Source organism: Leucopleurus acutus (assembly GCF_964270905.1).
Source record: "Leucopleurus acutus genome assembly, chromosome: 10".
NCBI classification, from domain to species: domain Eukaryota; kingdom Metazoa; phylum Chordata; class Mammalia; order Artiodactyla; family Delphinidae; genus Leucopleurus; species Leucopleurus acutus.
In genome coordinates, this window is record NC_139153.1 from 69,606,859 (window position 1) to 69,631,681 (window position 24,823).

The following is a 24,823-nucleotide window of genomic DNA, read 5'->3' on the forward strand; positions in this document are numbered from 1 at the left end:
CTTTATTTAATTCTACTGAATAATTGCTTCAGTTGCCAACGGCTGCCATCTTAGCTGCAGTCTTTTACAGGAAAGAAAAAAAAGCAATATTCACATAGCCGTATCCCTTTATTTTTGCATATTTGTAATATAGGTGCATGTTTTACATTTTGGTGAGTAGAATGAACATTTTAGCTTGGAATGGAACTGAGAGCAAAGAGGGAAATTGAAAGGTGATTGTTAACATAACACTTCTCTTTATTCTATATCTCCTCTTGCTACCTGCTGTTTTAACTTGCACTGTGAATTAGCCTATAGAAATTACTCTACAAACTCAATAGGGTACTTTTTCCATATGGAAAGGACATATTCCATGAATAGGTACTAAAGAAAGCATTTGCTTTCCTGAATTAGTCATGTAGGCAGTCTGCTTTGTATCTCCAGAGTTATCATTGTTTCACTTTCAAAAATGACGCTGATGGTATCAACTACAATCTTTACACTTGGCCAGCAATACTTCCCACACCTGACACCTCAAATTTATCCCTTAACTGGTACCTCTCTTTATAAGAATGTGGACTGTGTCATGTTATAGCTTTGCCTATTTGGATTCTAGAAGTGGGTAGAAATAAGTAAATTAGTGTTCAAACAAACAAGCAAAGCTCACAAAAACCACCAAGTAATTATAGCAGTATGTCAGAATTGCCTGCCCATTTATTGCAGATATACAGACATATGAAAGCATGTTGACTGAGTTTGGATCCATAAGTGAAATCTAGATCATGATAAACGAATGTATTTGTGGAAATCCAAATGCACTCAGGACCTTAGTCAAAGCCATCTATAGAAGATGATCATTATTGACTTTAGATGTGAACATTCATTATTCTTAACTGAATGACAGCCGGCTCACACTCAGTGTTTTGTTATGACGTATTTCCGTATACACACTAATAATGATTAGGAATGCTTATTCCTACAATTCACATCATTTTTAAGAACTCAGGGGACAGTGGCTTGTTCAAAGCCAGCTCATGGTGGTAGAACAAAGGAGTTGGAGTCTGCATCCAGTGCATTATTCTTCAGTCCATCCTATTCAAGGTCTTAGGGTCTTTTAAATTCTGTGCTGGTTTATTTATGATGTGTCTTTTTTCCCATCAATGCTGTGACAAAAATATAAACTTAATTTTAGTTTATTTACTCAGCCTATTTTATTTAAAATAGGAACTGTGAAATAAAATCATTCTAAAAGCAGTTGTGTTTTTAGGTTTTTAAAATAATTAATTATTTAAACATCATTATTGAAGTATAATTGCTTTACAATGGTGTGTTAGTTTCTGCTGTATAACAAAGTGAATCAGCTATACATATACATATATCCCCATATCGCCCGCCTCCCTCCCACGCTCCCTATCCCACCCCTCTAGGTAGTCACAAAGCACCGAGCTGATCTCCCTGTGCTATGCAGCTGCTTCCCACTAGCTATGTCTTTACAACTGGTGGTGTATATGTGTCCATGTCACTCTCTCACTTCGTCCCAGCTTACCTTTCCCCCTCCCCGTGTCCTCAAGTCCATTCTCTACGTCTGCATCTTTATTCCTGTCCTGCCCCTAGGTTCTTCAGAACCATTTTTTTTTTCTTAGATTCCATATACATGTGTTAGCATACGGTATTTGTTTTTCTCTTTCTGACTTACTTCACTCTGTATGACAGACTCTAGGTCCATCCACCTCACTACAAATAACTCAATTTCGTTTCTTTTTATGGCTGAGTAATATTCCATTGTATATAAGTGCCACATCTTCTTTATCCATTCATCTGTCGATGGACACTTATGTTGCTTCCATGTCCTGTCTATTGTAAATAGAGCTGCAATGAACATTGTGGTACATGTCTCTTTTTGAATCATGGTTTTCTCTGGGTATATGCTCAGTAGTGGGATTGCCGGGTCGTATGGTATTTCTATTTTTAGTTTTGTAAGGAACCTCCATACTGTTCTCTATAGTGGCTGTATCAATTTACATTCCCACCAACAGCGCAAGAGGGTTCCCTTTTCTCCACACCCTCTTCAGCATTTAGTTTGTAGAGTTTTTGATGGTGGCCATTCTTGTGCCTTTAGGTTTATCTGAAAAGTAAATTGAGAGTATTACATTTTGTTTCCCAACTCTAGGTGAAGATGCTGCCTACTCCTTCTAAATTCCATTACATTTTCAATCTGCGAGATCTTTCCAGAATTTGGCAAGGAATGTTAACCATAAAAGCCGAGGAGTGTGGTTCAATTCCTGTTCTCCTGTCACTTTTCAAACACGAGTGCAACAGAGTAATTGCAGACAGGTGTATATCACAGTGCTTGAGTTTAAATGTACTATATAAGTAGTTTATACTACTAGAATAATTCCTGCATTATCTGCTCAAATAAGTAGAATAAAGGAGTATTATCTTAAATTGCTCTGGGGTTTGTGAAGCATGGATATCATTTCCCACCTGCTGGTGGGAAAACGCTCTGCCAATTTCCTTGAGTATTATTTCAACAGGACATTTAAAAAAACTAACCACATTATCAGAATGTTGATAACATTCAGAGGAAAATTTTGTTAGGTATAGTTTCTAAAAAGTTTGAGGTCTGTGTAGTGAGAGCTCTGCTGCATGGTGACATCTGGTACATAAGCTTAGTCATCTTTCTGAGCCTCTGTTCCCTCCTCTATAAAATACGATGGCAATGCTGGTCTTACAAAGCTGTAAAGGGCCTACCACAATGTCCCACGTAGGTGGTATCTGTCAGATGTTAGTCCCACTCCTTCCTCCCTTACCCCTCTGAAGTCATACGTCTGAAAAGGACCTTCATATACTGTGTGCCCACAAACCTAGAAAGAGGATGCTCACCCACTACTGACTGTCAACTCCATGCTTCTATTGAAAGTTTTAGGGACCCTGAACCTCACCCATGGGACTCATCTATACTGTTAAAGAAAAAAGTTATTTGTGACACTTGTTGAAACAATAAGACTCTCATACTTTATTCAAGACTATCATGAGAGGTATAGGGCCTATGCAGTGAGGTTTTGCAGTAGGGGTGAGAAATTGGGCTCAACTCCAAATACAACAAGGAAAAAGTGGGAATTTATAACTGAGGAACAGGATGGAGGAGTTTGGTGGATGCGAAAGTACTAAGAGGAAATAAGGGAGGTCTGGGAGGATTCTGGCTAAATGGATTTAGCAGGATTCTTGCTAAAATTAGATGGTGCAAAGAAGGACATGGAAGTCCAAAATTGGGGCTTAATAGGGAAGAGCCTAAGTTTGGCCAAGGAGAGACTCTTTGTCAGTATTTTCTATAAGTGATACTATCAATATTATAGCTCTCTTGGTTGGGGTTACATCTGCCTCTGGTCAGAAGGCAGAACATATTGTTTCCATGTTCTGAGGTAATGGAGATACAGGATGGGGGCTGAGAGGAGGTGGAGAGGGGTTGAAACCATGTTCAGTTAGAAAAGATGGCTTCCTATTTTGCATTTTTACTTCTGTATTTTTGTTTCAGATTTATAACTCCTGATGATGAGCAGTGGTTTAATGCACATCTTATTCGTGCAGTTGAAGAAAATGTTAGCCCAGATGTAGGATCATATATTCTTCCTGAACCATACTTCGTAGATTTTCTCTGTGAGATGCCTGAACCAACTGGAGATGAACCTGAAGACACTGTGTTTGAAGTGCCCAAAATCTATGAATTGGTATTTATTTTCAGCTTTTTGGATCACTTACCTAACCAGATATTTGCCATAACTTGTACGATAGTTATATGTTATGATTCGTGTCATCATACACCAAGTAAAATATTAATTTCAATGAAATTTAGCAGCAATCCCATTAAAGTCAGATATAAGACAAGTACGCATACAGTTATCACAGTTATTTAATATTGGTTTGAAAGTTCTAGGCAGTGCAACAAAAATGACAAAAAAGAAAATAGATATAATTATCAGATAGGAAAAAACAAAAATATCCTTATTTGCAGATGGTATGATTATCTCTTAATATAATCCAAGGGAATTTAAAATCTGTTTCAACTACTAAGAGTTCCGTTAGATGACCAAGTATGATATAAATATGAAACTGCGTAACTATCGTCTATATCAGAGGTTGGCAAATCACAGCCAGTGGTCCGAATCCAGCCTACCGCTGGTTTTTTGTTAGATTCATGAGCTAAGAAGGGTTTTTATATTTTTAAATGGGTAGAAAGAATCAAAAGAATAATAATATTGTGTGACATGAAAATTATATGGAATTCAGATTTCATTGTTCAGAGTTAAAGTTGTATTGGAACACAACATGTTTTCTATGACTGCTTTTGCAGTACAGTGGTGGAGTTGAATGACCACATGGGCCACAAAGCCTAAAATATTTACTGTCTTGCCCTTTACAGAAGAAGGCTGCCATCTCTTGCCAAACAATCTCAAGACAGGAGATGCAACATAAAAGTATTTCATTCAACTGCAACAAATATGTAAAATATCTAGGAATAAACGCGATAAAACTTTACTTGGTTAAATGGCAACACATTGTTTTCCCTAAATTAACGTATAGGTTTAATGAAGCTTGAAACAAGACTCCAAAGAGATTTTTTAAAGAGGGTCACATAACACAGTAGTTCTGAAGTGCATGTAGGTCAAAGAATTAGATGGAGAGAAGCAATTTACAAAACAAATACGTGAATATTGACTTCAGAATAATTTGGCTACATAAACAATGTAAAAGTTCTATCCATTTTTAAAGCTCCATAAGCAATATTAAGAAGCAAATAAAAACTGAGAAATATATTTGTTATTTTACAACCTTAATTACCACAGATAGGAGTTAGTGCTAGGGTTCTTTTTTAATTTTTTAAATTAATTAGTTAATTTATTTATAACATTTTTATTGGAGTATAATTGCTTTACAATGTTGCTTTAGTTTCTGACATATAATAAGGCGAATCAGCTATATGTATACGTATATCCCTATATACCTCCCTCTTGCGCCTCCCTCCCACCCTCCCTGTTCCACCCCTCCAGGTAGTCACAAAGCACCAGCTGATCTCCCTGTGCTATGCAGCTGCTTCCCACTAGCTATCTATTTTACATTTGGTAGTGTGTATATGTCAATGCTACTCTCTCACTTTGTCTCAGCTTACCCTTCCCCCTCCCCGTGTCCTCAAGTCCATTCTCTACGTCTGCATCTTTATTCCTGTCCTGCCCCTAGGTTCATCAGAACCATTTTTTTTTTTTAGATTCCATATATATGTGTTAGCATACTACTGTTTTTCTGATTTACTTCACTCTGTATGACAGACCCTAGATCCATCCACCTCACTACAAATAACTCAGTTTAATTTCTTTTTATGGCTGAGTAATATTCCATTGTATATAAGTGACACATCTTCTTTATCCATTCATCTGTCGATGGACACTTAGGTTGCTTCCATGTCCTGGCTATTGTAAACAGTGCTGCAATGAACATTGTGGTACATGATTCTTTTTGAATTATGGTTTTCTCAGGATATATTCCCAGTAGTGGGATTGCTGGGTCATATGGTAGTTCTATTTTTAGTTTTGTAAGGAACTTCCATACTGTTCTCCATGGTGGCTGTATCAATTTACATTCCGACCAACAGTGCAAGAGGGTTCCCTTTTCTCCACACCCTCTCAAGCATTTATTGTTTGTAGATTTTTTGATGATGGCCATTCTGACTGGTGTGAGTTTTGATTTGCATTTCTCTAATGATTAGTGATGTTTTGATTTGCATTTCTCTAATGATTAGTGATGTTGAGCATCCTTTCATGTGTTTGTTGGCAATCTGTATATATTCTTTGGAGAAATGTCTATTTAAGTCTTCTGCCCATTTTTGGATTGAGTTGTTTGTTTTTTTGATATTGAGCTACATGAGCTGCTTGTATATTTTGTAGATTAATCCTTTGTCAGTTGCTTCATTTGCAAATATTTTCTCCCATTCTGAGGGTTGTCTTTTCGTCTTGTTTATAGTTTCCTTTGCTGTGCAAAAGAGTTTCATTAGGTCCCATTTGTTTATTTTTGTTTTTATTTCCATTTCTCTAGGAGGTGGGTCAAAAAGAATCTTGCTGTGATTTATGTCATAGAGTGTTCTGCCTATGTTTTCCTCTAAGAGTTTTATAGTATCTGGCCTTACATTTAGGTCTTTAACCCATTTTGAGTTTATTTTTGTGTATGGTGGTAGGAAGTGTTCTAATTTCATTCTTTTACATGTAGCTGTCCAGTTTTCCCAAGTGCTGGGGTTATTGACGGAAGAGGTCAGGAATGACTTCATACTGGAAATCAACCAGTTAGGTTTCAGACCTCTGAAAATGGAAATAACTAAAAGTCGACTAATCCATGACAAATGTTTGGAAATCTGTTAGGTTTAAAAAACATTTTTTTAGAATTACTTTTGAATGTCTTTAGAATTGCTGCTTTCCTAAATTTTGCATCTTAAATATTATTTTTTTCTCTCTCCCCCCACCCATAGGTACCATCCTTTGAATTTCTGTCTGAAAAACTCCAGTTTTACCAGAGACAGTTCAATGATCTCATTAGAGGAACATCTCTTGATCTGGTGTTTTTTAAAGATGCAATGACTCATCTTGTTAAGGTTCTAAGTATTGACTGTTTACTGATATAAATAGATCATATAAAAGCTTCGTAAATTTCACAGATAAACTTTTTCAGAGAATAAATATATAGTATTGGGTAGTGTATAGAAGAGAGTCTATAGGTTGAGTCAGTTCACTGTCTCACAAAACAAAGGCTTAATCAGAGACCGCTTATTTGAATCCGCCTACATGGAAGCAAATGTTTTTCAAGGGCAAACTGATGGGTTTTGTGTTCAGAGCTTTTGACTCGCTGAGTCAAAGAGTTTTACTTTCCTAGACAGTAACTTGGAGAACCCTATGAAAAAAATATTCCCTCCTCAAATTACATTTTGATGTGATGGGAATCCTGTTCCCCATGGAGGAAGAGTTGATGCTTAAAAAAATGTCAATTTCATGATTGGCTTACAGATTATGGGCAAACTGATGGGGAAAGGGGAAAGGTGGGTGTATAGGACTGATAAAAAATAGAAACCAACTAGAGGCAGCACCAGAAAAGGAGCATGGCTTGATCCAAGTCTGAAGGGCTGCAGAAAGGAGTGGTTTATTTGTATAATTTGTAGATCAAAAAAGGAGTTTCTGCAACAAAGTAGGATAGGGAGGTTTCATGAAGAGGAGGCAGTTAACTCTGTGTTTATTACAGAATCATCTTCTACAAAACCAGTGAATTTCCAGGTGCTCTAGGATTGTTTCACATTCATCTATTCAGCAAGTATTATCGAGTACCCACTGTGGCTAGATCTTGGGGGCCTGGAACCCTGTTCTGGGTGCAAAACCACATAAGTGATTAACATTTTGAAAATATAATAGAATTGATACATATCAAGGTGTCTGCCATCTGTAAAACTTGAATTAAAAAAAATTCTGTGTACTAGTGATAATGAATTTAGTGATCTGTCTAGACTTTCTTCCTAATCAGTGACATTAATGTAAAAGACAGCTTTTTAGCAATGTCTCCAATTGGCCTGCATAAGATTCGAGCCACAATTTGAGCCTTATCCTCCCTGAAGGTATCAACCATAGAAAAGCAACATAAGGCTAAAGGCTGTTTCCCTAAGTTTTTTTTCTGCAAATGTCTTCCTACCCCATTTTAAGTAGAATTTTGGTACTTTAAAAATTTTTTCATTGGCAGAGATATGATAGAGGTAGTATTTGTTGTAGAGCTAGGTGTCTACGGAAGTCAGTGTGTTAGACTGATGATAATAAGCAAACAATTCTAAACTTCTTTCTACAGATTGGGAAGAGCAGTTCCATTATCCATTGAGTCTGAAAATAATAAAATTACACACACACACACACACACACACACACACGGAAAATAGTTTTGAAATTGGAGATGGGAAGGCCAATTTGTTCTCTTTTTCATGATGTAAATATAGATGGGCAAGGAAAGAACTGGAATTGAATAAGTCAATATGAAACCTTTTGTATTAAAGGAAAAAGTCTAATGTAGTCTAGAAGCATGTGGTCAAACCTTGGACCCATTTAGTGCAAGCAAATGTAAACAGTTGAATTCTATTTTCAAACATATACTATTTTGTTTCAAAACAGATTTCACGAATAATCCGAACATCATGTGGAAATGCATTGCTGGTGGGTGTTGGTGGTTCGGGAAAACAAAGTCTTTCAAGATTGGCTTCTTTTATAGCTGGGTATCAAATATTCCAGATAACATTAACCAGGTAAGATAAAATGAAACGCCGGTATGTTTTCTTCTATGGTTAATTTCACTGGAGTAAAATGTTTACTTAAAAATTTACAACAATTTGGTTGTATTTCTTTTTCAAGTAAACTTTGTATTTGAGTGTAACATACATAAAGAAATGTACACAAATCATGGGTGTCAAAAAGTAAGTACACCTATGTAGTTAGCTCACAGATAAAGAAATAAAACATCACTAGCACCCGGAAGTACCCCTCAGGGTCCCGTCCCAGTCACTACCCTCCCAACGGGAACAATATTCTGATTTCTAAGCCCGTTGATCGATTTTGCCCATTTTTTAGCTTTATGTCAGTCAAATCATATGGGATTTACTCTTTTGTGTCCAGTTTCTGTTGCTTGCGCTGTTTGTGAGATTCCTCCATGATGCTACATGTAGCAGTAGTTTGTTCATTTTTATTGCTGTGGAGCCTTCCGTTTTACCACATATTACCACAATTTGTTTATCCGGTATACTGCTGATAAACATTTGTGGGGTTTTCTTTTTGCACATATAGCTGTTATGAATATTTTTGTACATATCTGAGGATACTCCTAGAGATAGAAGTCCTGGGTATAATGATGCAAGGGGGAGTGAGTGAGGAGACAAGACAGAGGAGGAAACCTGGAGTGGTTTCCAGAAACCCAGGAAGTAGAGAATTAGCCTGAAACTGTGGATTAAATTAAAGCATGAAAAGTGGTGACTAATGTTTCAAAACTTTCAGTGCATTGGATGGGGGCAGAAGCCACGTTGCATGAAGGAGGTGAAGAAGCAGAGATAATAAGTTTAGAAACTCCTCAAGAAGCTTAGCTATGAAAGAAAGAAGCGAGAGAGGTCAGGACCTAGAGAGGGGTGTGCTGTGACTGTGTCTGTATATTGCAAAAGCAATACCTAACAGTCAGTTTAATTTTTAAAAATGAGCAAAATGGCTTTGTGACTTAACTGACTGGTCAGTGAGAGGGTAACCCTAACAGCACCAGGCCACACCACCTCTGAGGAAGGATGTGGGCTGTGTTGCTCTCATAGGTGCAGCTACTTCTCAGCAAATTAACTTACCAGTTTCCCTTTTTAATGAATTCTCCCCCTTGGGAATTATCTGACAGGACATACGGTCTCTTTTTGATGACATTCCTTTTGCCGAGGTCTACAAGGTTTTTAACTAAAGTGCCACCCAGAAGGACTTCTAAGGCACTCCTAGTTTAAAACTAGGCTATTTATTCATTTAAATGTACGTATGCTACATCATCTCTAATGCCCACAAAAACCTTTACAAATAGGTAATTATCTTCATTTTGCAGATGAGGAAACAAGTTGACAAACGTGAAGGAACTTTTCTAAAGCTGCAGAGCAGGGATTTGAACCCTGGTCTTTCTGGTTTCAATGCCCGTAATCTTTCCACTAGACCCTATGGCTTACACAAAACTCCCTATTACCTACACTGTGAAGCCTCCTTCAAATAAGTGTGTCTTTATAATCCCTTTCATCGATCTACCCACACGGCTTTATATGCAACACTTAAGAAAATGTCTGCTTTATTTTTACACATCACGTGGCTTCTGGTAGCACATTCCTTTTGCAGGAAACAGAGTAAACCAAAAAAACCCCAAAAGACCAAGATCTTCTCTTTTCATAATCCGTAACCACATAATTGTAACACTTCTATTATTTATATCACATTGCATAATGCATTTTTTTCTGAAGGCTTTCTCTGAATCTAGCCATTTAGTAAGACATGCAAATGACCACTTTATGTAATTCATCATTAATTTTATTTGTAATTTATCTTGTTTTCTCACCAATCTAAGCTCACCCAAATTTCAGATTAGTTTTAAATATTATACATATATTCACTTGGGCAAAAAAATCTGTTACTGAGGACTGTCCGGCTGTAGAGAATAAAAGTTCATTTCCCTGTTCCCAGTTATTGTTCCTGAGCCACTTCTGGTAAATTCCCCATTTCTCACTTCTCAAACTAAATAAAACCTATTTATGTAGAGTGGTAACATATAGCTATTTAGCTCTGTGTTTTCTAGCAGGCACTGTTACTTAGTATCTATTGGAGCAGGTGCAGATTATGCTCTAATTTTCATGGATTATATTGTGTTTTGAAATAAATTATGATTTTATATATATATATATTTTTAATTTAAAACCTCCTGCCACTTCTCTTTTTAGGTCTTATAATGTGAGTAACCTAACAGAGGATTTAAAAGCTTTGTACAAAGTTGCTGGTGCTGATGGCAAAGGCATCACTTTTATCTTTACTGACAATGAAATAAAAGATGAGGCATTTCTAGAATATCTCAACAACCTGCTATCTTCAGGGGAGGTATGTCTCAAAAGCAGAGAAAGAGCTTGTATTTTAAAAATGTAAATCCGAATAGAAAAAGCAGCAGCCCTTCAGAAGTGAGGCCATTTAGCACACATTTTTCATTTTAGAAATGATTAATGTATAAGGGTCAATAGATTTTTTGAAGTTTCTCTGAAATTAATGCTGTTCATCTCCAGATATTTTATATGCCTTCTTCCATCTTAAATATGGTTCCTTATTTGTCTCTTCAGTCTTCAGTTGGATCCTATAATTTATTTTAGGAGAAGCAAAGTTTATCTATCTATCTATCTAATAATCAGGAGTATAGAATGGTTGAAAGAGTTCCACTAACTGCAAGTAAGTAGATGTCACCACTGCTGACACCACTTATATCAGCACTTCTGTGACCACCCACATGCTGGTACTTCATTAGTAGTTTGCACAGGACTCAGCGTAGTTGGACTTATGGCTAACATTTATTACAGCCACACAGTAAGGATTCACAGCTGGATCAGTAAAGAAAAAGACACATTGGGGGAGTCTGGGGAAATCCATGTGCATACTTACTATGTTCTCACTAAAGGGTCCATACGGAATGTGTTTTCTGTCCACATGAAGCGAAGTGCAGAAACACATGTGCTGTTTCTGTTTCGGGAAGCCCATATGAGACTCTGAATTCAAGGTCTTCTTGGGAGCTGGTTGTGTAAGTCATTCTCTGCCTGGCCACTACTGCCAAAATTCCAGACTCCCAGAAGGAAAGTAGATGTTCACCATCTATCCCAATGTTTGTATAAATAGTCTAGGCACAGTGGAACAACCTTATCAATTAGTAATGGAGGAGACATTCCAAAAGCCCAGCTCCCAGATGCCAGGCAAGGGCCGGCCCTGCAAGCACACCCTTCTCAAGATCAGACCTGCCGTGTGAACTTTTCCTTTCACAGTGGTGTGTATTGATGCTTACTGGTGCACGATCTAGTTAACTACTTTGGAACCAGAGTTGAGACTGACTGTGAGTCAGAACAGAGGGCATCGCTGGACATTTAAAGAGATGATTGGAATGGTAGAGGAGATGGCTTTTTGGTAATAGCTATTTGAGCCAAAGGAAACATAATTTGCTCCTGATTGAGCTAATGAATAAAAAGTTGCACTCTTGTAATCTCTGGCAAACTAGGGATTTGATTGTGGAGATGCAGGAAAAAATATGAAAAGAGATGACATGTGAGGGGAGGGGAGGGGAAGGGCCAGACTTCGGCAGTGCATTGGCTGTTGGGAACTCTTAAAACACTGAACACTCTCTTGTCTATTCCTCAAAGATCTCCAGTTTGTTTGCACGGGATGAGATGGATGAAATCACCCAAGGGCTGATATCAGTGATGAAAAGGGAGCTACCTCGCCATCCTCCCACCTTTGATAATCTGTATGAATACTTCATTTCAAGATCAAGGAAGAACTTGCACGTTGTTCTCTGCTTTTCTCCCGTGAGTTTTTATTTTATTGATTTCTGTGTAGGAGGAGTTACTTCTTTGAATGTACTCGGTTCTTGGAATGTACTTTTGCTGATGAGATGATTTGTCAGAAATGAACACTTGTTACATTGAATTAAAATCAACTCTTTACTAACACCAATCTTCACTGACCAAAATCTCATGACAAAGTGTGAAAATTTAAAATATTCATCTTATCAGTGATTACTGCCTAGCCTACAACTTTCATTACCTAGAGACAGAGATTATTTGATTTGTAAGAGGTTTGGTGATGTAGTCTTGTTCAGCTCTACCCCCAGTAAAGACATACCATCTAGAATGTCCCTGACGTAGGATTGAATGTCTCTGTCTCACTGTGCTGTCCAGTATAGTAACCATTAGCCATGTGTATCCATTTAAATTGTGCTCAGTTAAAATAAAGTAAAAATAAAAATCCAATTTCTCAATCCCACTAGCTGCATTTCAAGTGCTCAATAGCTACCTGTGGCTAGTGGCTACCATAATGGAAAGCACACATATAGAACATTTCCATCATCACAGAAAGTTCTATTGGGCAGCTCTGCTCTTGGGGGGAAGGGGAGGTATCTCACTAACTTATAGGGCAACTTGCTTAATTTTTAGATAGTCTGATAGCCAGAAAGGTCTTCTTTACAAACAGTGGAATTTTGTCTTTGTTTTTTCCCCTGTGATTCTTTTTTTTTTCCCCATTTATTTATTTATTTTTGGCTGCATTGGGTCTTCATTGCTACTGTGCCTGGGCTTTCTCTAGTTGTGGCGAGCGGGGGCTACTCTTCGTTGCGGTGCGCAGGCTTCTCATTGCGGTGGCTTCTCTTGTTGTGGAGTGTGGGCTCTAGGCGCCCGGGCTTCGGTAGTTGTGGCACGTGGGCTCAGTTTTTGTGGCTCGCAGGCTCTAGAGTGCAGGCTCAGTAGTAGTGGCTCGCGGGCTCTAGAGTGCAGGCTCAGTAGTTGTGGCGCATGGGCTTAGTTGCTCCATGGCATGTGGATCTTCCCGGACCAGGGCTCGAACCCCTGTCCCCTGCATTGGCAGGCGGATTCTTAACCAGGGAAGTCCCTTCCCTGTGATTCTATTTGTCCTGTAAAATCAACCTGATCCCTCTCCCACATACAGCTCTTCAGATATTTGGAGAAAGTTTTTGCAGACTCCCTAAGTCGTTCCCTTTTTAGACCAAACACCTCCCGTTTCTTCTGCTGCTCTCATGTGCCCTAGTGTCCAGGCCTTTCACGGTCCTGGTCATCTCGCTCTAGAAGAGGTCTGGTTTGTCAGTTTCCTCTTAAAAGGTAGCTCCTAGAATTGAACAGATATAGTCTTAGGATGGGGAGAGTGTGGAAATATTACTTCCTTTCATCTGGACACTTCATTTACATATTAATGCAGCCCAAGAAGGTTCCTGAAAAAAAATTTGTGGTGTCATATGCTATTGGCTCAGAATATATAAACGTCCCTCTGGCTGACTTATAATCCTTTCGTGTTTCTAATGCTTTTTTACTTTTCTGTCGATAGGTTGGTGAGAAGTTCCGTGCCCGCTCTTTGAAATTTCCTGGCTTGATATCAGGCTGCACCATGGACTGGTTTAGTCGCTGGCCGAAGGAGGCTCTGGTTGCGGTGGCCTCCTATTTCATTTCAGGCTATAGTATCGTCTGCTCTAGTGACACCAAAAGACAAGTTGTAGAAACAATGGGCCTCTTTCACGACATGGTTTCAGAGAGCTGTGAAAGTTACTTCCAAAGGTAAGTGACATTACATAAGCATGATAACTACAGAAACACCAAGTTCACTCCAAAGAGGAATTAAATGTAACGTCCAGTAAGAGACTCGTCATAGTGATTGAGCACGAAATCCCAGCTAAATCCCACTTAGATATTTTTCCTTGCTTTGATGTTCTAGTGATTATGTATAGAAACGATGATAAGTAAGCAAGATTTAAAAATTAACTAGTATCCATACTTAAGTATCTCTTTCCCTCCAGACCTCAAAGTAACAGACGCTTAATAAATCATTTTATTTCATTTGCTTAATTTAATATTTTTGGAAATGACTTAAAATAATTCGTTATAAACTGTTTAAAATTAGTTTCTTATTCAAGTGCATTATTTATTTTGATTAAAGAAGTCCACTCTTTTAACGTTTCATTATTGCCTTATGCTAAGGGAACATTTAGGTTTTGTATTTGCATCATTTAATCTTACCCATGTTTACATGCCAAATAATTATGAAGCTAAATTTTAATTGACTGCAGAACAGTCCAGTCCCTAAAAGCAGAAATGGTGTTCATGATGTGAAAGCTGGTGTTGGCAATTCAAAAATATAGCATTTTTTCCCAAAGTGTGATAGTCACTGTGTACTATTGCTCTGAATAAAGATGGGCCACCCTGGGTCTCTAGAACTAAGACTTCTTCCTTAGAGTTAATGCACAGGCTTTAGGGAGTGCAGAACCTCCCAGAAAGACTAGGCCTATTTTTCTGCATAGAGAGTCTGGGTAACACTTTAATTGATTTTCCAGGGGGGCGAGGGTTCCTATCTCACAAGTTTGTTTATCCTGTATCGTTTTCTTTATTTAAATCCATACTTGGACCATCCTCTTAAATAATTCTAGATCATCTCCCAGATTCTCTTGGTAAATCCGTGTGTATTAATCCTCTCCATTGGGAAGATTTTCTTTCTACTTAACTTGAACTCCACCCCTACTACCATCAACTGTGGAGCTACGAAAACCTACATCTTTATTTTTTTTAATTTCAGTATATTTTCCAAAGTTTTCATATCCTCTTAGGTTGTAGAAGTTTATCCTGAAAGCAATATTTATATAATGCTTTAAAAATAGTCATATGTATGCCAAAGTCCTTAAAAATTTTTTTAATGTTAAAAATCTTCAGAACTCCAAAAGTGAAATTTTAATATAGAATAAATTTAATTTAATATAAAAATATAATTTTATAGTATGTGAAGATCTCTTCTTTGACTTGAGTTTCTCCTGTATAAAATTATTCCTTTTATTTATTTCTATTGTTAAATGTAATTATTATACTAAAGCCCATAGTGAGTTGAATGTTTGAATCGAGTGTGCCTGATTTCAAGGACTATCCAGCGATTTAGGGGAGAGATTGGTTTTCACCTTTGTAAGCCTGGGTTTCTAGCAGAGAAGAGGTGTGTAGCAAATACCAGGTGAATGAAAACGGATCTCAGCACACGTTCATTTCAACCACTTATCCCTACTATTTGTACAGAATTTTAAAGTTTACAAAGTGTGTTTACATAAGCTGTTTTATTTTTGGATTTTCACAAAATTCTGGGAGGTGTAGGGCAGTGATTCTTTTCTGAGTTTTCCAGATGAGGAAACAGAAGCCCAGAATGGGCATAGGGTCAAGTCAAAACATCAGTTAGAGATTTAGTGTTCTTTCTGCCTCACCTCTAGGTTTCCATTCACAATTCCTGCCCCCTTGCTAGTGAGTCACTCTCCAGAATTACACTGATTTCACAGTGAGAAGAGCGTCTCTGTTGACATTTTAGGCGAGTATGTCAGAATGATAGAGGTGAAGATCTTTTTTCTTTTCTGCTTTCAGTTACCGCCGAAGAGCACACGTGACTCCCAAGTCTTACCTCTCATTTATAAATGGTTATAAAAACATTTATGCTGAAAAGGTGAAATATATTAATGAACAAGCTGAACGTATGAATATTGGTAAGTGGAACAGAATCTTATCTTTTAGGGTTTGTCTGATAAGGATGCCACTATTTTGTTTGGTGGGTATTGTTGTATTTGAAAACAAAATATTGATTTTCTTGTTAGTAATAGATTATTTTGAGGGATATACTTATGGGTCTTTTGACCTGTCAAGAAACTCTGGGCAGAAAAAAATCTAAACAGAGGTGGGCTGTTTTTTTGTTTTGTTTTGTTTTTTTAATGGATGTTAACTAAATTTATTGAGGTGATCATTTTGCAATACATACATATATCAAATCATTATGATGTCCACCTTAAACTAATATAATGTTACATGATAATTAAAAAAAAGAATCTATACTCAGCCATAAAAAAGAACGAAATAATGCCTTTTGCAGCAACATGGATGGACCTAGAGACTATTATACAAAGTGAAGCAAGTCAGACAGAGAAAGAAAAATATATAATATCACTTACATGTGGAATCTAAAAAATGATACAAATGAACCTATTTACAAAACAGAAACAGACTCACAGATTTAGAAAACAAACCTACCGTCACCAAAGGGGAAAGAGATGGAGGGGAGGGATAAATTAGGGGGTTGGGATTAACATGTACACACTACTAGATATAAAATAATCAACAAGGACTTACTGTATATAGCACAGGGAACTCTACTCAGTACTCTGCAATAATCTTTATGGGAAAAGAATCTGCAAAAGAAGAGATATATGTATATGTATAACTAAATCACTTTGCTGTACTACTGAAACTAGCACACACTGTAAATCAACTATACTCCAATATAAAATAAAAATTAAAAACAAAGAATCTGTTCTGTTTGTATATACCATGTATGTGACCACTGTGTGCACACAAATGACACTGACTGTAAAGTAGTAAAACTAATTTCACCAGCTATAAGGGAAGACAGTTCTCTATATTATAGCTAACACATTTTATTTATAGCTGCTGTGATAGAGGTGGGCTGTTTTTCTTCCAGAACCATTTTATTCAACTCCTTCAACTTTGGGTCCACCCTGTTGGTCAGCGAGTCACCACAGTCGCTGAGTTGCTGCTTGCAGATGGGGGAAAAGCCAGCCCTTGGGAACACCACAATTTCAGTTTTTGGTTTCATTACAATTTCCCTCAATTTGTGTAAACTTTGCCACGTTAATGCTTCTCAAATTTCTAACAAAGAAAAAGACAAAACAGAAACAAAAATGAACAAATAAAAACAAAAAGAGAGTTTACGTGAGCAGTGATTTTATGAGTGTCTAGTGTATGTAGCATAAGCAGGAAAAGTGTAAATGGGGACCAATTTTATGTCCAGAAAGCATTTGGCCCAAATAATCCAAAACACCTTAGTGCTGTCTTTTCACGTCTACACAGAACGTGGTCACAAAGCATAAAGGTCTGTGAAGTCATGGTGACGATAAGAACCCTATGAGAGGAACTTTCTTCTGTTGTCTTTCTAATGGCTCTCCTTCTTGAAGCTTGTCTATATGATGCTCCAGACTCAGGGGTGTGCTGAAGCTACTTGCACTGGCTCATGAGAACTGATGGCTAAATTAGGAATTTCATGATCTGGTTGCTAACACAGCCTTTATTAAAAATTAATTAACTTACAATTAAATTAATTATGTTAAAAGTGAGGGCAATAAATACTCAAAACTCATTACTTCTTAGCTATTTTTACTTTAATTTACTCTTATTAATGTTCTTGAGGAACATTATTACTTCTGTTGTATCTGTGTGGTAGAAATATTATATAATGGTGTGTTACTGAGAACCTCTTGGTAGCTTGAAATCAGACATGGTGGGAGTATTTACACCACAGAAACTGGAAACCATACAAATGAGTGCCCTCACCCCAGACCCTGATGCTAAATGCTTACCAACACCACTCCATCTAGAGCCCAGCCGGAATGTGAGAAATTTAGTTAACCAGTTATTTTTCACTAGAGCACTGAGATTCTCAGAGCCAGTTGCAGAAGTTTTAGCGGTTATTTTCATTTTTATAGCAGAGAACCACAAAAAACATTAATATATTATCTGTCTCATTTGCCATGTCAGCTGCAATATGATTCAAAGGCAAAAAAAAATGATAGTTACAAAGCCAAGGAAAGCATAAGTTTGTCAAAGAAGTTCCCTGGCTACATTCAGCTTACTCATTATAGCAATGTGACTTTCCCTTAAATGTAACTAGATGATATTCTTCAGTCAGAGCTATTTTCTTCATTTCCTGATGAAACTCTCAGAAAATTGGTCAGTATTGTTGCTCCTAAAATATGTATATTTTTAAAGCATTTTGTCCATAATTATTTTGTGTTTGTTATAGTACAAATTATGCTGCCTTATAAGTAGTAAATACTGAATAAATGTTTGATGAGGGGATAGTCATATACTCAGTGTATATGTGTGTATTTGTAAAGGTCTTGATAAGCTGATGGAGGCAAGTGAATCTGTTGCAAAACTCTCTCAAGATCTTGCAGTCAAGGAGAAGGAGTTGGCAGTGGCATCTGTAAAAGCAGATGAAGTGAGTTGGCATTTATTTTATCACTACTGTGGGGAATATTTTTCCATATTAAAAAAAGCATTGTTTAAAAACGTTATTAAAAAGTAAACAGGGTATAAGCCTACAGACTATTTCTGGTAAGGTAATGTTTACAAAGACCATTAGATATTTTTGTTTAACTTATACCAAGACATACCTAAACTATTATATCCTCTGCTTGGTCTAAGACTATTTTTTTCTTCCCTGGTTCTGTCTGTCTCTCTTGTTTTCTGTCATCTGTTTAGGAAATTTCTGCTTGACTGCAAGTTATATTTGGTCTTCTCTTTAAGTTCCCTGCATGCTCTAGGTTTCTGGGATAACCCAAGTCCCATCTGAAGTTTGTGTCGAGGAAGGAAAAGGATAAAAAGAAGAGTTGGTTGAGTTTGTTTGTTTTTTTAAAGATACTCTTTCCAAGTTGATAGGGATATATGTGTGCTGCTCCTTTATCTACAACTCCTCCCCCCAGTCTCAGACCGCTTTCAGCTTCCACTCACTGACAGTCAGTTAAGAATGGATACTTAAGTCTTGACCCTTAGCCAGTTACTGAAATGAGAGAGAGAGCATAGGAGAGACATTTAGGATATGACACCTGGTAGGTACTTAGCACCCTGACGTATGGTAGGCACTCAATAAATATTAGCTATTTTTTTTGTTATTACATGAGGCTTAATATGACTTCTGACTTTATTCTCTTGCACTGACGTTAAATAGTTTTAAATTTCTAGAAATTACATAGAATGGAAATATCATTTTTCTGAAAGCTTAAAATATTTATTTATATAGTTCATGCCTCAAAGAAGCTTAGGAAATAGAAGACTGCAAGACTGCTCAAAGGAGTTACTTTAATACACCTTAAAATATAGACAGCTTAGATGGGGAATAAATTTTCTCTTACTCTTGTTTTACATTATATTGAATAAATATTCTCTCACTGCTCAAATATGTTAATTGTGCTGGAAAGGTTTCTATTTACCCTCATATGTTTCCTCAATTTAACAGGTATTAGCAGAAGTCACAGTAAGTGCTCAGGCTTCAGCCAAAGTAAAAAATGAAGTGCAGGAAGTAAAAGACAAAGCCCAAAAAATAGTGGATGAAATTGATAGTGAAAAAGTAGTAGCTGAGACCAAGCTCGAGGCGGCTAGACCTGCACTGGAAGAAGCAGAAGCAGCCCTGAATGTAAGCAGTGCATTGTTATCTCTCGCAACACAAGTCCTAGCAGGCACCATGTTCTGTTACATGAAATTAACTGTGGAATTTTTGTAATCAGGAAACTGAATTGAATTCTTAATGTGATTTATAATTTTTGAGTGTTGAAACAAATGTTTCTGTTGATTACATTTCCTAAGTTCTACCTTTTTTAAGTCTTTACTTCCCATAACTTATTTTCATTCTCAAATCAGCTTTCCATGAGAACCGAGGAATAATGCTAGTGATTATTGGCTTAAACTGTAGCCTAAGGGATTCAGATTCTTTAGAGAGCCTTCTCAGTTACTTCAGCATCCCAACTAGCCTATGTCTTGCAGCCTTTAACCTTTTAAAAAATCCCCTTGTGGTTCCCATTGCTCATAGGATTAAAGTCCCGAGCTAGGTATCCACAGCTGTGAGACAAGAAGATCTCCATTTGCCTCTCATGACCACATGATAGATGATCTGGAGTAAAATTTACTTAACTCTCTTGGGTCTCAGTCAGGATTCTAATTCTTCATTGATCCTTGAAGGATCAATGTAAGCATAAAGGTAATGAATAGTTTGCTGGGCACATAGGAAGTACTCAATAAATATTAGTGCTACTGCTGTGATAACCTGGCTCCTGTCTACCCCTTCAATTTTATCTCTTGTCATTTTGTCCCTGCACACAGTATGATCCAGCCATACAGAAACAGCTACAGGCTTCTGCAGTAATCATGGTCTGTTACCTTTAAATGGGTCTCTCCCTCTGCCAGGAATGCTTTCTATTTTTCCTAACTTTCACTAACTAGTGAGAGTCGGTCTTCAAGACCAAGCTCAGATCTCACCCCTTCCAGAAAGTTTTCAATTCTTCTGGACCTCCTTTGTTTTCCTGTAACTCCTATACTTCTAACATGGCAAATAATCATAGTTTAGGGTAATTGTGTTTTCTCTCTCTTTTCCTTGGAGGATTCTGAGGACAGGGCTGTTTTTGGTTTGCTTTTGTTTTATATGGGAGAATACTTGTAGTTGTTAAATACATGAATAGTTGTTAATACATGTAGTTTATAAATAAATGAATAGATTTAGGATCATCATTTAATAAAATCATGACAATGACCAGGACACATTCTCCACCCTAACTCCTTTTGTGGGTCCTATGATAACACACAAGAGACTGATCACTGGACCAAACAAGTCTTAGGAGTTTTTTAGTGATCATATGATGTCCCAGTCCTTCTTGACTTGAATGTCAAGTAATATCTTATTTCAAACCCGGCTCACAGATAGAAACTTCCAAAAATATTTTTATGAGCCATATGTTACAATAACTTTTCTTGTCTCCTTCGAATTCCTCTCCCTTCCATGGACAGTGCAGCCCTCAAAATGAAAACTGAAGGTGAGGTTTCTGATATTCAGGACCTTGCCCCTCTTTTAATATCCATATAATATAGATTCTGTGCTTTGAAGATGCAAATTATCTAAATGTTACACATGAATGATGGTTGTTGCTAACAGAGGTCTGGGGTGGTGGGCAATGAATGGTAGTGATATACTAAAGCAATTCATTGTGGGCTACAGGGGAAAAAAAATGAAAACAGAGAAACAGAAAGCCCAATTTAAACAATGAAAGAGCCATTATCTTGGAATGCAAACCCTTGAGGAGATAATGTCAGGGATTGGGGAGAAAATATGTTTTAAAGTTTTCTACTTTAATTATTTAAAAGTATGAAATTTCCACATGACTAGGAATACTGCTTAACAAAAAATATTCTGATCCCTAACCCTAAATACAGACTATCAAGCCAAATGATATTGCCACAGTCAGGAAACTTGCAAAGCCCCCTCATCTTATTATGAGAATCATGGACTGTGTTCTGTTACTATTTCAAAAGAAAATTGACCCTGTCACTATGGATCCAGAAAAACCTTGCTGCAAGCCATCATGGGGAGAGTCATTAAAAGTAAGTAAAATCTATCTCTGTAAGTCCTGTGAGGTGTACCAGGTGTCCACATCCCAGGATACTCCATATAGACCAGACACACTGGCAGACAATAATCAGTCATTGTGTACTGAAGAGTTTTTCTTAAACTGCATCTCCAAAAATGTAAGTGGGGAAAGATTTTAAAGCTGAATGCCCTCTTTTTATAAAATCTGTCCAGAACCTGTAGGTAGTATTGGCACAGTCTTGATGTCATCCCAACCCAGTCTCCAAAGGGGGGTTTGTGTGGTTGGGGGCATTTAGATGCACTCACTAGATGGGAAACTTACATTGTTTTTCTTCTTTACTCTTCACTATAGAAACGGGAAGACAACCTGCAATTTATAGCTTTAGGTTGACTACTCCCATAGTCTTGATTTGTATGTCTAGAGCAAATCAATTATTACTTCTTTGAAAAAAATTCAACTTAGAAGTACATGCTAACTCAGGAAGAAAGTACACATTTTCTTCCAGAGCTTACAGGCTGTAATACTATTTTTCAGTTGATGAGTGCGACGGGATTCCTGTGGAGCCTTCAGCAGTTCCCCAAGGACACAATAAATGAAGAGACTGTTGAGTTACTACAGCCATATTTTAACATGGATGATTACACTTTTGAAAGTGCCAAAAAAGTCTGTGGGAATGTGGCTGGTCTGCTGTCTTGGACACTTGCTATGGCAACATTTTATGGTGTCAACAGAGAAGTGTTGCCTCTGAAGGTAAAAGTTTCCCTTCCTCTCCCAGTAAATCAATTCATAATAAAATCATTCATTGTTATTGCTGCCATTAAAAGACAAAGCATAACGTAGTCTAATAAAGGTAGGTTTCTCCGTTATCAAATTTTTCTTTTTCACTGTATGTCCTCTCACAAGTTCTCATTCTTTTTATATCTGTTACATGTTTCTTGGCCTTGCAGACAAGAAACCAAAATCAACTTGTTAACTTAAACTAGAAGTGAACTTACTGGGTATAATAATTGAGCTATCATGAAAGAAAACTGGCTTTAAAGTTTGGAGATTAGGTTTGGAGACTGAATTTGATTACGATATTCCAAACAAATTTTATGAAAATTAAGATCAACACCTAGAAATGTTTTAAGTTTCAAAGACAGGAAGAGAACCTTATAGGCATCTAAGAAACAAAGTTTAAAAGGTTGCTTACAAAAGAGGAGAGATCAGGATGTGCACAGACTTGCCACAACCCTAAATACTAGAAAATAATGGAAAACATATGCAGAGTACTGAGGAGGAAATTACTGGGGTCCAAGAATTCAGTCGCTGGCCAAGCTGCCCTCAATGGGAACAAAAGACAAAAAGACATTCTTAAGGATGCGATTTAAGTGTTGAGGGATAAACACACACTCTCTCTGTCTCTTTCACACACACACACACACACACACACACACACACACACACACACCCCATCTATACTGGGCCAGATTGTCCTTTATGTCTGAGAGAACAGAAATACATTCTCAGGAGTGCAAAGGATTCATAAAATATATCACCCAGACACACACTACCCCCAATCCCCGCCCCCCCAGCCTGTCCCATAAAGCTAAAAGTGTTGAAAGTGGTTGCTCTTTCCACTTTGTTGAAAGCGGCATGGAAAGTGGCGAGCGGGTGGGTGGCAGAGGGTTACTGTTTTCTAATAAGCCTTATAGAAATGGCTGCTTCTTTAAATTCTGCACATAGGTAGCTTTGAGAAAATTTAAAGTTTTAACAAAGGGAAATGATGAGCAAATATAGCAAACACACCCAAACAAAAAGATACCAAGAGAGAAATGTTACTATAAATGTAGAATGCAAGAAAAAATAAGCACTTAGAAGAACAGTTATTTTTATTGATAAAAATTATGATCCACAGTGAGACTTAATTGTAATAATGCTTTATGTGATAAATAAAATAGCGTCAAGTTACATAAGGCAAAATCCATTAATAGTTTAAGTGGAGTTTTTTAACAAAAAAGACAATCCTGTAATTTGATATTGTGGCATATGCTATCAATCCACAACAGGTCTGGTAGGCAGAGGGCCAGCTTTAGAAGGGACGGTGCTTGGCTTACTGCTCTGTTATCACCCTCTTAATTTTTAAACAAGGGGTTCTGCATTTTCATTTCGCACTTTTATGTAGCCAGTCCTGAGTAGGCATAAATTAATAATTATATAGAGATTTTGCACTATATTATTTTTAAAGTTGAATAGCTACATTGAACTTTCTTCATATGAACAAGGAATATCAAATTATTTCCAGTGTCCAAGAAACATTTACAAAAATTGATGATATTCAATTGTAGAAGAAGACTTTGATTCAATTCCCAAAAGCAAAAATTTCTGAGACCTCATTCTCTGACTATAACAATAAAAATAAAATGCTTATTTTTTTAAAAAAAGCTAGTCACTTCTATTTAGAAAATTATGACAAAAAGCTAGTTACCAAAGCTTTTGTGATGCGGCCAAAATGCTACCTTCTCAGCCTTCAAGTGAATCAAAGAAACTAAACACTCCAGTATATATATACTCATTTATAAGAATACACACACACACACACAGACAATTTAGGGAAAGTAGAAAGAGCTAATAAAAATAACATTAAAAATTAGAAAAAAGTAGGAAAATTAAAGAATTGGTGCTTTGCAAAAAATATATATATATGAGATATGTAATGAATATAAAAGATAAATCCGTATAATTACAGATTATAGATTTAAATAATTAAAAAGCAGAATCTAAAGTTATTTGTAAATATGTTAGAAAATCTAAATGAACTTAAAATTTCGTGAGAAAAATAGCTAATTTCAAAAAAACAAATATTGAGAAAGAAAATAAGAAAGTTACAAAGGAACTTCAACCCCAGAAGACTCTAGGGCTATATTACTTTACTGATTAATTACTTTAAATTTATAAGAAACATAAGTATCATGCTATAGGACTTAGAGAAAGAGAAAAAACTACTATTATAGTAATTTCATTTCAAAAAATCTTTACCAAGAAAACAATCCTAAATGTTTACATACCCAATAGTATTCATCACAGCATTATTTATAATAGTTAAAAATGGGCAGAAGACTTCCCAGGTGGCGCAGTGGTTAAGAATCCATCTGCCAATGAAAGGGACCTGGGTTCGAGCCCTGGTCTGGGAAGATCCCACATACCGTGGAGCAACTAAGCCCATGTGCCACAACTCCTGAGCCTGCGTACTGCAACTACTGAAGCCCACATGCCTAGAGCCTGTGCTCTGCAACAAGAGAAGCCACCACAGTGAGAAGTCCATGCACCACAACGAGGAGTAGCCCCCGCTCGCTGCAACTAGAGAAAGCCTGCA

General features: G+C 37.0%; 1 protein-coding gene across 1 annotated transcript in view; it reads left to right on the plus strand.

Moving 5' to 3' along the window:
* The window catches only part of DNAH8 (dynein axonemal heavy chain 8), a gene marked incomplete at its 3' end in the record, with an annotated part of 330,699 nt that overhangs the window by 188,468 nt on the left and 117,408 nt on the right, over positions 1-24,823 (plus strand). Inside the window, exons 59-70 of the mRNA XM_082847518.1 lie at positions 2,150-2,313; positions 3,515-3,707; positions 6,494-6,616; positions 8,166-8,296; positions 10,490-10,643; positions 11,939-12,103; positions 13,632-13,858; positions 15,692-15,810; positions 18,229-18,332; positions 19,350-19,526; positions 21,314-21,481; positions 22,003-22,218. Coding sequence (XP_082703644.1) covers positions 2,150-2,313; positions 3,515-3,707; positions 6,494-6,616; positions 8,166-8,296; positions 10,490-10,643; positions 11,939-12,103; positions 13,632-13,858; positions 15,692-15,810; positions 18,229-18,332; positions 19,350-19,526; positions 21,314-21,481; positions 22,003-22,218 — 1,941 coding nt within the window. The remainder of the gene's footprint in view (positions 1-2,149; positions 2,314-3,514; positions 3,708-6,493; positions 6,617-8,165; positions 8,297-10,489; positions 10,644-11,938; positions 12,104-13,631; positions 13,859-15,691; positions 15,811-18,228; positions 18,333-19,349; positions 19,527-21,313; positions 21,482-22,002; positions 22,219-24,823) is intronic.